At 41.9% G+C, this 14879-nt stretch overlaps 1 protein-coding gene across 1 annotated transcript; it reads right to left on the bottom strand.

Moving 5' to 3' along the window:
- Positions 1-6498: 6498 nt before the first annotated feature.
- Positions 6499-7656, bottom strand: LOC138351586 (calphotin-like). The gene has a single exon (XM_069303390.1). The coding sequence runs from the start codon at positions 7654-7656 to the stop codon at positions 6499-6501; it is 1158 nt and encodes a 385-aa protein (XP_069159491.1).
- Between the last annotated feature and the right edge of the window lie 7223 nt (positions 7657-14879).

Genomic DNA, 14879 nt, shown 5'->3' on the forward strand with positions numbered 1-14879 from the left:
GGGAAGCATAACCCACCCACCTACACCTGCCATAAAGTTTGAACAAAATAACATACATAATATTACTAATATACGGTATACATATAATTTATAAATATTAAACATATAAATATATATACATATAATTTTATAAAGAGTTAAAAGGACTGACATCAACAAGTGATCCATACAGTGACTCAAATACAACACAATACACCAGACAATGGAGAGGTGTGGCGAGTGTTGGGGAGTACTGGGAAGACGTAATGCAGGCGTAACGTGCTGCATCTGTAACATAAGATTCCACCTGGGCTGTACAGAATTAGCTCCAGGATGCATAAAAAGGCAAGGAATTTACTGGGTTTGCAAAGATGACAGATTAATGTTAGAGAACATAACTAAACTGATGAAAAACATTCCCGAGTCACAGAGATTATCATTCACAGACAAGTTACCAGTGATATATGCGGACTGGGAAAAGTCAACATTGGATAACGACCAAAACTCAGGAACAGATAGTTTAGAGAACCGCAGCAGTAGTGTGGAGGAAGAGACTATTGTGGTACAAAATAACAGCAATATTACAGAGCCAGATAATATAAACGATGAGAGCAACAGTGAAACAGAGTGCATAGATGAAGGAATTGGGACGAAAAACGGAGATGGCTCCAATAAAGAGGTAGACAAGACAGTCGCAGATATAAATACCTTGAAAAACACAAAACCGGAACACATTTGCAAATTCTACGCTAAAGGAATATGCAAATATGGAAAATTAGGAGCAAAATGCCATTTTCTGCATCCTCGAAAATGCAGGAACATGTTGGCGAGGGTACATGCCGTTTTGGAACAGGGTGTAGATACTTCCACCCTAAATTATGTCAATTTTCAATTAGGGACAAAAAATGCTACAATCTTCAGTGTCCGGAATTCCATGTGAGAGGTACAGAGCGTTATAGACGGGAAGATCAATATGACACTACTGGAAATTTTTAGAGGAAGGCAGAAACAGAGTAGTAAATATAAGAGAGAGGAACAGTCAGATGGAACCACTACAGGATTACAGAGGGGAACGGAGATACCCACAAGACTGGAATTCAAATTATCAACAAGCACACAGGTACTACACCAGACAACACCCGTCCTACTACCAAAACTGGACGAATCACTTCCAAAACAACACATCCTGGACGCAAACACAGTGGCCTCCTTACCAGTGCCTCAGATATTAACACCAAGTAAGGCTTCCAGCACTTCCACTAACACGATAACATCATTTATATTTGCCAACATCCAGGGTATAAAAACACGCAAAACCAACAAAGTTCAATTTATAGATGGTCTCCTTCATGAGGTAAATGCAGTGTTTGCAGCCCTAACAGAAACCCACACAAAGGACTACCATGATGGTGAAATATGGATCTCAGAGTACAATCTTTTCAGATGTGATAGGAAACACCGGCTTCAGGGTGGGGTCACCCTCTACATCAAAGACACACTCATCTGTACTGAGCTGCTAAACACCTCAAATGATATGGTGGAAGTGCTGATAATCAAAATAGATATTTTAAATGTAGTTATTGTCCTTGTATATAAGTCACCGGAGGCAAACCCTCAGCAGTTTAAAGACCAACTAATGAAAATAGAACACTGCTTGGAAAACCTCACAAATCCAGCTCCGAACATCATCCTGCTTGGGGACTTCAACCAACGGCACCTGAAATGGAAGCACCTGGCTAATACAGTAATATCGGAAAGAATACCAGGAAGTAGTCTAAATGAACAGGCACATGCAAATGACCTGCTACGGATGTGCGACAGGTTTGCCTTAAACCAGCAAATAGTAGAACCAACTAGGAATGTAACAAACTAGGCTGTTGTAAGAATTATCCAGAGTGGTTTATCGACAAAAGAGGATGGGAAGCTGAGCCCGCATGGTGACCTGGGAACCTGACCCCAGGGGAATTCGCGGTGGAAATAACCGACGCTTTGTTCATAGCTGCGTATAATGAACCATCCTATAGTATTCAGTAATTTAGAGAAAATTAGCCTTTATTCATTTTGCATTAAAATTGTATTGTATAATAGTACTGGGTACAATATCAAGGAGTATTCTAATTATTGAGTTTAAGTCACCATCAGTGACGTCACGAATCAGATCTAACTTGTAAGGCGGAGTGACCGGCGGTCATAGGTCATCAGGGGTTGACATGTCTACTATTTCTCAAAGTTCAATTAACCATTTTTGGGATCGGGAACAGCTCTGCCGTTAGATGTTTGTAGTTTAATTTCAGTAAAATAATTCAACCAGTCTGGATCAATTAAGTACAACAGAGGTTAATTGTTATAACTTAACCTTGCTAAAGTAACTGGGTAAGCGATGCGGAACAATACAATGTTCTAGTCTGGGCTAGATCAGACGAGGACAGATCAGTGTGGTCACGGAAGCAGCTGGGAGAGGTCAAACATCTTACCTCTCCCCGAGACCAGCCCAACATCTTTAGCTGGTAAAACATAGAGGTATAGTTGCTATGGTTATGTATAGAAATAGTCTCATTTGCCATTCAGGTCAAGTAGGGAGTGTTAAAGTGACAGGGAGTGAACATATTTAGATTTTGTTTGTTTTCTTTTAATAAATTAAGTTAATAATTTGCATTTTTATTGTTTCCATTTGGTTATGTGTATACTTGTCCTGGTCACGTGGTCCACACGAGGCAGAGTTGTATTGGGCGCCGATTCTAACATCGAATCGGAATTATCATTACCGTGTAATTTATTCCACACTCAAGGTCATCGTTTATAGTGGGGATCAAGCCCCTAGGTTGATTAATTAGCGTGATCGATCCAGACCTCGATCATTGCTCTTGTGTTACTGGTCTGGTGGTGGCAGCGTAGAGGCGACTCTAGGGTTTTGATCAGAGCCTATGTCACGTCATACTGGGTGTAGAATCCTAAGTCGGTCAATCGTCTTAGGACCACGTGGCGTGGAGTTGGCTTTGGTAAAAGTTTTGGAGTCCCTTGGTAGAGGATAAAAAGTAAGAATACGGGTAGAGGGAGTAGAAGGTAGATAAGTAGAGAGAAACCTTAACCCGTGTTACAGGAAGGAGAACACGCTGGACCTCATTTTCACTAATAATGATGAATTGATCAGGAACATAATGATTACAAATACCTGTTACTCAGATCACAACTTAATTGAAGTTATGACAACCATGGGGAGTAGACCTTCAAAACCAGTCCAGATTCCCGGTGGAGGAGTGTGACGGTAACGCGTTGGTGTTCGGCTGTTTAAGGCTAGGGGTATGGCCTCGTTACATAGTTATAAAAAAAAATAGAAAAAACTGGAACTTCGTCTGTGGTAAGGTAAGGAGAAGACACACAAAACACAAGTAAACTTTAACAATGAAATTTTAATTACGTTAAATAAATCAAAACATGAATAAAATGGACAAACAAATTCGTATAATAAAATCAATCAATCAAAAGAATAAGAATAATTAAATGACACAATGAAAAGTTACGTTAAGACAAAATAACAAGAAGTGCAACACAAAAATAAAGGGAAGGTGCTGGAATATTGGCTTTAAGCTACCACCTCTCTCAGTACACGCTAACGTCTAGCCGGGAGAAGTGTTAACTGTGGAAGCACTGAATATTCTGAGGTCTGAGGTCGTGGCGACCCCAGACATCAAGTAGTATGGGGGGGCGAGTGCAGTTGCAGCCAGACTGGCGACCAATCAGCAGAGCCGGTAGCGATCAACAGGTAGTTTGGCGGTTTGAGTCTGAACAGGTGTCCCTGGCTGCATACGTTTTGCTCTCTGGCAAACCTTGCTGGTGTTGTTGTCGTTGTTGGACATTTCTTCCATAGTAGTTTTATATAATTTCAACGACGTAATTGTGGAGGGAAGAGCAGGCTCAATCTCTTGAAGGAGATTATCGTCACAAGGAGATTTCAGCAAATTCAACTTCAATAATAAACAGATAAACTGGGAGCAAATAAACCAGGACTTCACAGAAATAAACTGGGAAGAACAGCTAGAAAATGCAAACCTGAACCAGTGCCTGGAAAAAATAAGCTCAGTAGCACTAGAAATATGTTCAAACTGCATACCTCTAAGAAAAAAGAGGAAGAGATGCAGATTGGAACGGGAACGTCGTTCCCTATATAGGCGAAGAAAACGAATCGCGGAACAACTTGAGAGTCGCACCCTATCTCAAGAACGGCGAAGAAGGTTAGGTAGAGAAATAGAAACAATTGAACGGAAGCTACAAGAATCATACAAAACCCAGGAGAGGCAAAGAGAGCAAAAGGCCATCAGTGAAATAGAAAGAAATCCGAAATATTTTTTCTCCTATGCAAAATCAAGATAAAAAACCACATCTAGTATCGGGCCCCTGCGAAAGGGAGATGGAACTTTCACCGATGACAACAAAGAAATGAGCGAGCTACTGAGGACGCAGTACGACTCTGTTTTCAGCGAGCCATTAAACACACTAAAGATTGATAACCCAAATGAATTTTTCATGGATACGATACCAACATCAAATCATATATCAGACGTCACCCTATCCCCACTGGATTTTGAAGAAGCCATAAACAGTATGCCTATGCACTCTGCACCAGGCCCGGATTCTTGGAACTCCATATTCATAAAGAACTGTAAAAAACCACTATCGTAGGCCCTCCACATTCTGTGGAGACAAAGCCTAGATACTGGCGTTATTCCTGATATACTAAAAACAGCAGAGATAGCACCACTTCATAAAGGAGGAAATAAGGCAGAGGCAAAAAATTACAGACCGATAGCGCTAACATCGCACATCATAAAAATTTTTGAGAGTGCTAAGAAGTAAAATCACAAAATACATGGAATCACAGCAACTCCATAACCCCGGACAACATGGTTTCAGAACAGGGCGCTCTTGCCTGTCGCAGTTGCTGGACCACTATGATATGGCATTAGATGCTATGGAAGACAAACATAACGCGGATGTAATTTACACAGATTTCGCAAAAGCTTCTGATAAATGTGACCATGGTGTTATTGCACATAAAATGCGTTCAAAAGGAATTACCGGAAAAATAGGCAGATGGATCTACAATTTCCTGACCAACAGAACCCAATGTGTAATAGTCAACAAAATAAAATCCAGCCCATCAACCGTGAAGAGCTCAGTCCCCCAGGGTACTGTGCTTGCTCCAGTACTTTTTCTCATCCTCATTTCGGACATAGACAAGAACACAACCTATAGCACTGTATCATCCTTTGCAGATGACACTAGGATCTTCATGAGAGTAGGCAACATAGAGGACACGGCGAACCTCCAGTCAGATGTAGATCAGGTCTTTCTATGGGCTACAGAAAATAATATGGTGTTTAACGAAGATAAATTCCAGCTCATGCGCTACGGAAAAAATGAAAATATAAAAACGGAAACCACGTACAAAACTCAGGCAAATCATAACATAGAACGAAAAGGCAATGTAAAGGATCTGGGTGTACTCATGTCGGAAGACCTTACCTTTAAAGAACACAATAAAGTAGCCGTCACAACTGCAAGAAAAATGACAGGTTGGATAACAAGAACTTTTCACACTAGAGATGCTATACCGATGATGATACTTTTCAAAACGCTTGTGCTCTCTAGAGTGGAGTACTGCTGCACAATGACAGCCCCTTTCAAAGCTGGAGAAATTGCTGACCTGGAGAGCGTGCAGAGATCCTTTACTGCTAGAATCCACTCAGTAAAACATCTAAACTATTGGGACCGACTAAAGAGCCTAAAACTGTACTCCCTTGAGCGCAGGCGGGAGAGGTACATAATAATTTACACGTGGAAAATATTAGAGGGGCTGGTCCCAAACCTGCACACAGAAATAACATCACATGAGACCAGAAGACATGGCAGGATGTGCAGAATACCCCCGTTGAAAAACAGAGGTGCAACTGGTACTCTGAGAGAGAACTCTATCAACATCAGAGGTCCGAGACTGTTCAACACGCTTCCACTACACATAACTGGCCGACCCCTCACAGTGTTCAAGAGAGAACTGGATAAGCACCTCCAAAGGATACCTGATCAACCAGGCTGTGACTCGTACGTCAGGCTGCGAGCAGCCGCGTCCAACAGCCTGGTTGATCAGTCCGGCAACCAGGAGGACTGGTCGACGACCGGGCCGCGGGGACGCTAAGCCCCGGAAGCACCTCAAGGTAACCTCAAGGTAACCTCAAGGTAAGGTAACACACACACACACCCTACCCGCACCCCACAGCCACGCACACAAAAGGATACACAAAATACAAAGAAATCATATGCGAGGAACACAGTCCTCAAGAGGTAGAAGCGTACTTTTTAGGGAAAAAATCGTAAGGATAATTCTTCTTATAAGCCTCCCAAATCAAATCCTCAAGGTAGGAAGGATTACGGATCCCCCGCGACCGAGGGGGTATCATAAACTCTGGAACATCTAGATCAGGCGACAACGGCCAACGCTTTAAGGTCACTGACGCAAGTCACTTAACGAGGCCGGGGAGTGCCAACCACGCCCTGCGAGGAAGCAGATGACACTGAACATGCGGACGAGGGTAGCCGAGACCGCCTCGCCGTCGTATGCACAGGAACAGGGGACGGTTGACGAGACGGTAGCACCTCCACTGAGACCGCAGGAGACACGGAAGAGACGGCCGGAGACGGAAGAGGCGGCAAGACTGCTGCCGAGGAAACGGAGACCGAGGAAGGGGTCTCAGAACCCCCAGAGTGAGCATCTTTTCTCAACACCACTACCAGGCCCCCCCGCTCACCACGAACCTCAGCAGGGGGAACTACCTCCCACGTGGAACCGGAGCCATCCGTCGCAGGCGACGCCCCCGAAGCAGGAGCCACAGACACCATACTTGAAGCGGAGGCCGGAACACCGGTACCAGCATCCTCAAGCAAATGCACCTCCGCCACCACCGTGGTAGGCAACACACCCGGAGCCACCTCACCGCCGCCAGAAGATCCACAATCGCCGAATTCGCCAACATCGGCCCACGCTTGAGAGGAATGCTGGGAACGCTTAGGTTCAGGCCGCACATCGTCAGACCCGGAGGCAGACTCGGAGACATGGGCAACACTAGCCGGCCGAACTGAAGCACGACGCAGAACGGCAGCATCCTCAACCACATGGGGTACCAGGCCAGGGACAGGAAGAAGCGCCGGATCCACCCCAGCACCCAGCACATCCGGAACCTGAGGCACGGACATAAGGTCAGGGGGAGCAGCCGAAGACGCGGGAGAAGACGGGGTACCCGCACATGGTGCACCAGGAAGGCTCTCAGGAACAGGGAGAACAGTGACGGGAGCAGGTAGACCAACCGACGGCACCACATCACCCGGAGGAAGAACAGCAACCACCGGGGGCTCGCCGGGCGACGCAGAGGGGGGGGGGGGGGCCGCAGCAGCAGCGAACGGGACCCGCACCTCCTCATCTCCGGAATCCACGCCCTGAGGGAGCGGCGGGAAATCCTCCTCCCGGAACAAGTTGACAGGAGCAGCAGGGACCTCAGAGCACTCGGCAGCCTGATGCCCCAGCTGGCCACATTGGAAACAAGTACGGGGCTGCCGGGCATAAAACACCCGGACGTAGTAACCTAGCAGCCGGACAGAAGACGGGGTATCCGACCGCAGGCGCATACTTAAGGTACGGATGTTCGTCCGCCGCCCAGCATATCTCCGAGGAAAGCGTGTTCACTCGCACACCGACTACTGCACCATACCTCCCGAAGTAGCGCCGGAGGAGGTCTTCAGGGAACTCCAGGGGCGCACTGTGGACACTGATATAAGTCAGGGCACCACTGTGGTCCGAGATCACCACAGAGCCGGCTGCATCTGGCAACGGCAACGTACACTCCTCGTATCGATGAAGGAAGTCACGGTACTCCTCCTCCCTCACGAACTTGACAGCCACCCGGTGGGTGTGGAACCGACCTGTGAGATTTATATTTATTTAATTTATATGAATTTATATTTACGTTAATTTATATACTTCGATAGCAATTTGTATAATGATAAGTGGACTGTATTTCTGCAATAATCTCATAATCTCACAAATCGATCCTCTACACATTAGGGGGGGTTTATTAAATTAATATATATGCAGCCAATCAAACTACAGTATCTACATACATTAAGAGGTTCCTTATCTTATAGTACAGCAGGTTAGTCCACCAGGTATAACTAGGGTGTAGACACCAAATTATCCTCTTTGAGGTAGCTTCCATATCACCCAGTAACTGGTGCACAAATCTTGCATCCTCGTCTTGACCTGTCAAAAGTGCGCTAGCTGTGAAGCCAGATACCTATATATGACAAGTATATCAGAGAAAACAGTACATGGAACATGAAGACCTGGCTTAATTACCTTTAGTTTGAGGCTTCCGTGATCTAACCGGGTCACCCTATATAATGACATTAATGGCCACTAATGATAATAATGGGTTTCGGAAGAACACTTAACTTGATTTGTTGACAGCGTGTTGACAGATGGTACACCTTTGGTATCCATAACACTACGTCCAAGTAAAATTAACAGGAGCCGAATTTGCTCCCGTGTGAGCCTCTGGTCTCGTATAACAACAATGGCTGCCCTCCTTCCTCCCTCTGACGCCTGGCTTACATTGTCCAGATTTCAGAACGTGATAGAAGGGTCACATTTACTCTACTTTAATATTGATAATTAAGTTAATTTATATAAGATGTTTTTATGATGGTAAAGTCCAAAGACTAATGTATTTAAGAATAATTCCCAGCAGAATAGCTGGTGAATTATAATAGTATGTGGTGATGATATCCCGTTTTCTATAGACGGTAATTCCACTACAAGTTACGTTTTCTATGGGTAACTTGTTGGTAATACAGTTATTATCTGTATGATATATTAAATGGTGTCGGATTTTCCGACATAATTCCCCAGGGGCTGCTCACGGGTCGAAGTCCTAATTAGAACAGACGAACACCGATACTCCTCCTCGAATTATTACATTAATTTGATGTTAGTAGTTAGTAATCACACATTTGTGTGTCTGTTCGTACAGGACGGATGTCCCGTACTAGAGTTGCAGGGGTTAGAAGTCTAATGCGATTCATTTCCCTGTCAACTCTTGAAAGGCTAATATTCAAGCCTATTACATATTATTTAACCCAGAAGACTGAATGTGATCAAGTATACAGTCAAGTATGATTCAGGGACTGCAGTGAGATCAGTGACATTAGATATAACTTGAAGTTTCTTCAGGTAACTGGTCACTGATATATAAACACTGAGGCCCATGGAATACATCTTGATTAAATAATAAATGTATCAAATCAGTCATCAATTTATTAGGGTTTAATTTAGTTAATTGATTCAGAGGATTGAATAGCTCATCATTAAAGTAAAGTATGGTTCTGAGACTGCAGTGGGTTCAGTGACATTGGTCGCAGTGACTTGTAGCTGTTTAGGCTACTGTTCACTGATTTGCCACTGAGGCCTCATGAACTCATCTCAGCTTTAAATGATGATACTAACATCAACCTCTGTTGGTATAGTCAGCTGTAATCTCCTTAGTATAATGCTACTGGAGAAATATAATCAGCTGACAAATTTAGATTTCTATTGGTATTGTTTATCTGCAGGCATAGGTCTCCTCAGGCTTGATACTGGGCCTGAGAGTAATTTACCTCCTGCAGAGTTTAACATGGTTATGCCCTGATATTTAGTAGGGCTACCGATGAATCGATGGTAGTAGTCTGTCCCTACAAGGAGACCGAAGTCGGTGAGGTGATCAGACTTAATATTATCTGCCAATTTTATTCCTCTATTTCTCAGGAATTTGGCTGTTGCTCTCAGACCTTGAACTTGTAGGTCTACTGGTATTTTGTCCACCACAATGGCTTGTACTCGACAGATACCTGCCTAAACGTACTGATGGTTGTACCACCTGGTAGACTTGAGGTCCTGCATCTGTTACAAACCCTGAGATGTTGAATGACATCTGGGCTACAGGCCTTAATTGTAATTCATCTGCCAGCTTTTTAGTGACATATGTTCTCTGGGATCCTTGGTCAAACAACCCACGGGTATGGACCTTGGCCCTCTTATTCAGGATGGTAATTTGGGCAGTAGGCAAAGTCGTATTACCTTTAGACTTTGCCGATTGGACACTCTTTGTTTGTTGCACCTTGCAGTACTGTACTGTGGTGGGAATGCTATCTTCCACCTTGGGTCTTGAATACGTTAATTTCGTATATTTGCACAGTGCTGCATGGTGCCTACCTCTTCTACACCTGTTACAGGTGTTGAATTGGGTATCACAATAGTCTATGTTGTGTGACTTGAGACACCTCGAACATCTCCCTAATTCCTGGAGTCGCTCAATACGAGTGTCTCTGGTTGGATAATTAGCACAACGGTATGTTGAATGTTTCTTTTTGCAGAACATACATGTCCCCCAGCCTACTGCACGTTTGGAAGTTACCGGTTTGGGTGAACTAGTAACAGTAGGCTTGGAGGATGCTGCTGCATTGTCAGATTTTCTGCAACTTGATGTTTGAGTAATTGGTTGATGTTTATTTGGGGTGGTTGTTTTACCCTTTAATTGACTATTATTTTCTATTTCTGAAGGCTTGCAAGAGGCTTTAACTTCCTCATTTGCTCGTCGTTTGTTTATGATGGAATGTAAACCTTCAGTGATGTCCTGTACTGTCAGGATGGTGTTATGTTGATGTGCATATAATTCATCTAGTATATCGCTGGACAATTTTCGTTGAAGGACTACTTTGGTCATCCATTCACTAGTAGTTATATCAACCTTAAGACTGAATATTCTTAGTAGTGACTCAAACTCCATGCTGAAGGATTGTAATGAGTCAGCAGTCTGATCAGGTTGAGGTAAATCCAGCAATTGTAGTACTAGATGTATGACAGTTTTCTCATTGCCAGCATTATCCTAGGAGGCTGGACTGGGAAATTAGTGCTGTCGCTATTTTCATTTACATTTTCTACTACTGGTTCAGCTTCACCTCTAGTTTGGAGGCATGTTAACTTAGTAGCCTCAGGTATTGGGTTTTCAGAAACCACAGAGACTGTGGATAAATTGTCTGAAAACTGCTTAATTTCTGGTGGTATATTATTGGGTGAAGCTGTAGTGGGTGAAGCTTTATCCTTGTTGATTAAGGATCTAATCTGGCTTTACATTTATTCTCAAAAAGATCCAGATCATCCATAACATTATCTACTTTATTTGATGTACTTGCTATTTGTTCTGATTCAATTATCCTGTGTAAATGTTCCAACCTGCCTTGAGTTTCTTCTTCATATTGTGCTAGGTCAGACAGGAATGGTTCCACATCTTCAACTACTACGTCATCGTGGACTTGATTTTGGTAAGATTTCCTATTTGCTTTCAATATATGCAATTGGGTTTGAATCTGTAACAGTGGTATTTTCAACCGATGATAATTAATTACAGGCTCATATAACAACTGTTCATATTGGTTGAGATCTCTTGTTAGTTGGCGTTTGCTTGATATTAAAGCACGCTTTGCTTTCTGTGGATTAGTCATGGTGACTTGTTAATTGAGCACCACTGGCTCATAAATTGTGAGCAAGTACTAATGGTAGCCTAGGGTAAATTCTGCACTCACTAGGCAATAATCCTACCTCTACTAGAGGTTAGCACTTAAAATTAATACACATTATATATATACAATCATACACACTAATGATTTGAGTGATAAACCAGTGTCACTGGAAGTACCTTTAGGTTAGCTCTTCTATATCACCCTAGGATGGTAGAGACACTAATTAATCACTCAAAGGTGTAATGATCATAAGTAATTTATTATATATACAACTCAACTCGAGTTGATAAAAATTACACCCAAAATAGGGTCTGCACCATTCATTAATGGTGTTAGGTTATCAATATAGTACAACTGACTATGGTAATAATGGGACTAGGATGAGCAATAATAGTTCAACTAGTCAATGGTTAATATCCTACCCTGTTGTGGGTTGGCAATTAGTAAATATTATACTGTGATCACTAGTGCAATATATATTAAATAATTCTCTATTTTGGAGAAATAATATACACAATTATTGATAATAGCCTCTTAATTAGCCTCTATGAAACTTCTAATATTATCTAGAAGTATTAAATATTATTAGTGACCTCGCGAAATAAACTCCACAAAATTCGTAGATAATCTCTCGCGAAATGTAACACCACGAAATCCGTGAACAATCTCGCGAAGACACAGTCACTAATTTGGCTGGATTCTATATTAGCGCTGTCATTTCACGAAATAACACGCCACCAAATATCTGTGGGTGTGCATGAAACCGCTGACGAAGCTGAACTGGGCTGAGGGAGGCTCCTGAGCTCCTCGAGGCTAGCTGCCGTCTTGACTGCTGGCTTTGTTTAAATAACACTGCACTAGTATATTTAATGAATCCACTGGTTAACTGGTTCATCCGGTACTAAGATGACCAAATGTGGGTTCATAGGACCGAATATTCCGGTTCCGAAGGTCCAAATAATGTGGGAACCGACCTGTGAGATTTATATTTATTTAATTTATATGAATTTATATTTACGTTAATTTATATACTTCGATAGCAATTTGTATAATGATAAGTGGACTGTATTTCTGCAATAATCTCATAATCTCACAAATCGATCCTCTACACATTAGGGGGGGTTTATTAAATTAATATATATGCAGCCAATCAAACTACAGTATCTACATACATTAAGAGGTTCCTTATCTTATAGTACAGCAGGTTAGTCCACCAGGTATAACTAGGGTGTAGACACCAAATTATCCTCTTTGAGGTAGCTTCCATATCACCCAGTAACTGGTGCACAAATCTTGCATCCTCGTCTTGACCTGTCAAAAGTGCGCTAGCTGTGAAGCCAGATACCTATATATGACAAGTATATCAGAGAAAACAGTACATGGAACATGAAGACCTGGCTTAATTACCTTTAGTTTGAGGCTTCCGTGATCTAACCGGGTCACCCTATATAATGACATTAATGGCCATAATGATAAATAATGGGTTTCGGAAAGAACACTTAACTTGATTTGTTGACAGCGTGTTGACAGATGGTACACCTTTGGTATCCATAACACTACGTCCAAGTAAAATTAACAGGAGCCGAATTTGCTCCCGTGTGAGCCTCTGGTCTCGTATAACAACAATGGCTGCCCTCCTTCCTCCCTCTGACGCCTGGCTTACATTGTCCAGATTTCAGAACGTGATAGAAGGGTCACATTTACTCTACTTTAATATTGATAATTAAGTTAATTTATATAAGATGTTTTTATGATGGTAAAGTCCAAAGACTAATGTATTTAAGAATAATTCCCAGCAGAATAGCTGGTGAATTATAATAGTATGTGGTGATGATATCCCGTTTTCTATAGACGGTAATTCCACTACAAGTTACGTTTTCTATGGGTAACTTGTTGGTAATACAGTTATTATCTGTATGATATATTAAATGGTGTCGGATTTTCCGACAGTGGGCAGTAACAAGCTCAATACCGTAGATAGCCTCCACTGGGATACGAAGCATATCACACATCACCAACTCAATGGTCGGATATCCAGCCTTACACGTGAACTCCAGTATGTCCGTAGTTCCAGCACCTATTGCAGAGTGTGGAGAGGCAATGTATTCATGAATTGAGCATCTAGCACCAGCAAGAATTATGGAAGGCAGAGGTGTCTTGTCTTGCCTTGCTTTCAAAGGTAATCTTGATTACCCTCAGAGGTTAATGACAATAACCACGACGGGGGTTGAGTAAATACTCAAATCTCTGAATATGTTAGACATTAAGTCACTGCACATTCTCTCATGTGTATTATACATATATAAAACGCTAAACTGTAATGCCAATCCTGATCTCAAAAGCTTCATAGAAGGTTGTAACAGAACCCATGAGCACCACACCAGAAATAAATACAGTTTTGATATTCCTAGAGTACGACTTAATCAAACCAGAAATGCTCTACAAATCAAGGGGCCCAGAATGTGGAATGACCTTCCCAACCATGTTAAAGACTGTACCTCTCTCAACCAGTTTAAGTTAAAAACGAAGCTATACCTAATAAATTCCCTGTAACCCACCTTACCCCTCTGTTGTCAACCCATGTATGTTTTTTGTTTTTTTTTGTTTTTCAAATCAACGCTGTTTGAATGTAATTTTCTGTAATAATTTGTAATTGTACTTGTGCTGCTTTTTCAACAATGTTCCCCCCTCTTTTACCTCTATTTTTATATGTACTCAACACATCTTATTCTTTTTACCCATTAGTTTTAAGCTTTAGTCATTAATGTTTTTCCTGCCCGAAACGCTTTGCGTAATAGTGGCTTTAGGCATTGCATGTACTAGCTCTATCTATAAAGCCAACAGACTTTGTAAAATCTCTTTATGAATGTACCTTACCTAAATAAAAATTATTATTATTATTATTATTATTATTATTATTATTATTATTATTATTATTATTATATTAAATGTGTCAATCTGGAGGAGAGCCTTTGGCCTTGAGGGTATATTAATATTCTCATGGCAGTCATCAAGTTTTCTTTTCCAGGTCACAACATGGTGTGAAAGAATGTTAGTGCCAATGCTGACAATTCAATTTATTTATTTATTTATTTATTTATTTATTTATTTATATACAAGAAGGTACATGGCGATTGTGAGGATACATAGCATAGTAATTACATTCTTGTAAAGCCACTAGTACGCGCAGCGTTTCGGGCAGGTCCTTAATCTAAGAAAATTTTAAGTATGTAAATACTTGCAAAATTTGTAAAAATGATAACAGATACATAGCAAGAAAAAATATAAGATGAGAG

The sequence above is a fragment of the Procambarus clarkii genome, chromosome 5, assembly GCF_040958095.1.
Source record: "Procambarus clarkii isolate CNS0578487 chromosome 5, FALCON_Pclarkii_2.0, whole genome shotgun sequence".
Taxonomy (NCBI): Eukaryota; Metazoa; Arthropoda; class Malacostraca; order Decapoda; family Cambaridae; genus Procambarus; species Procambarus clarkii.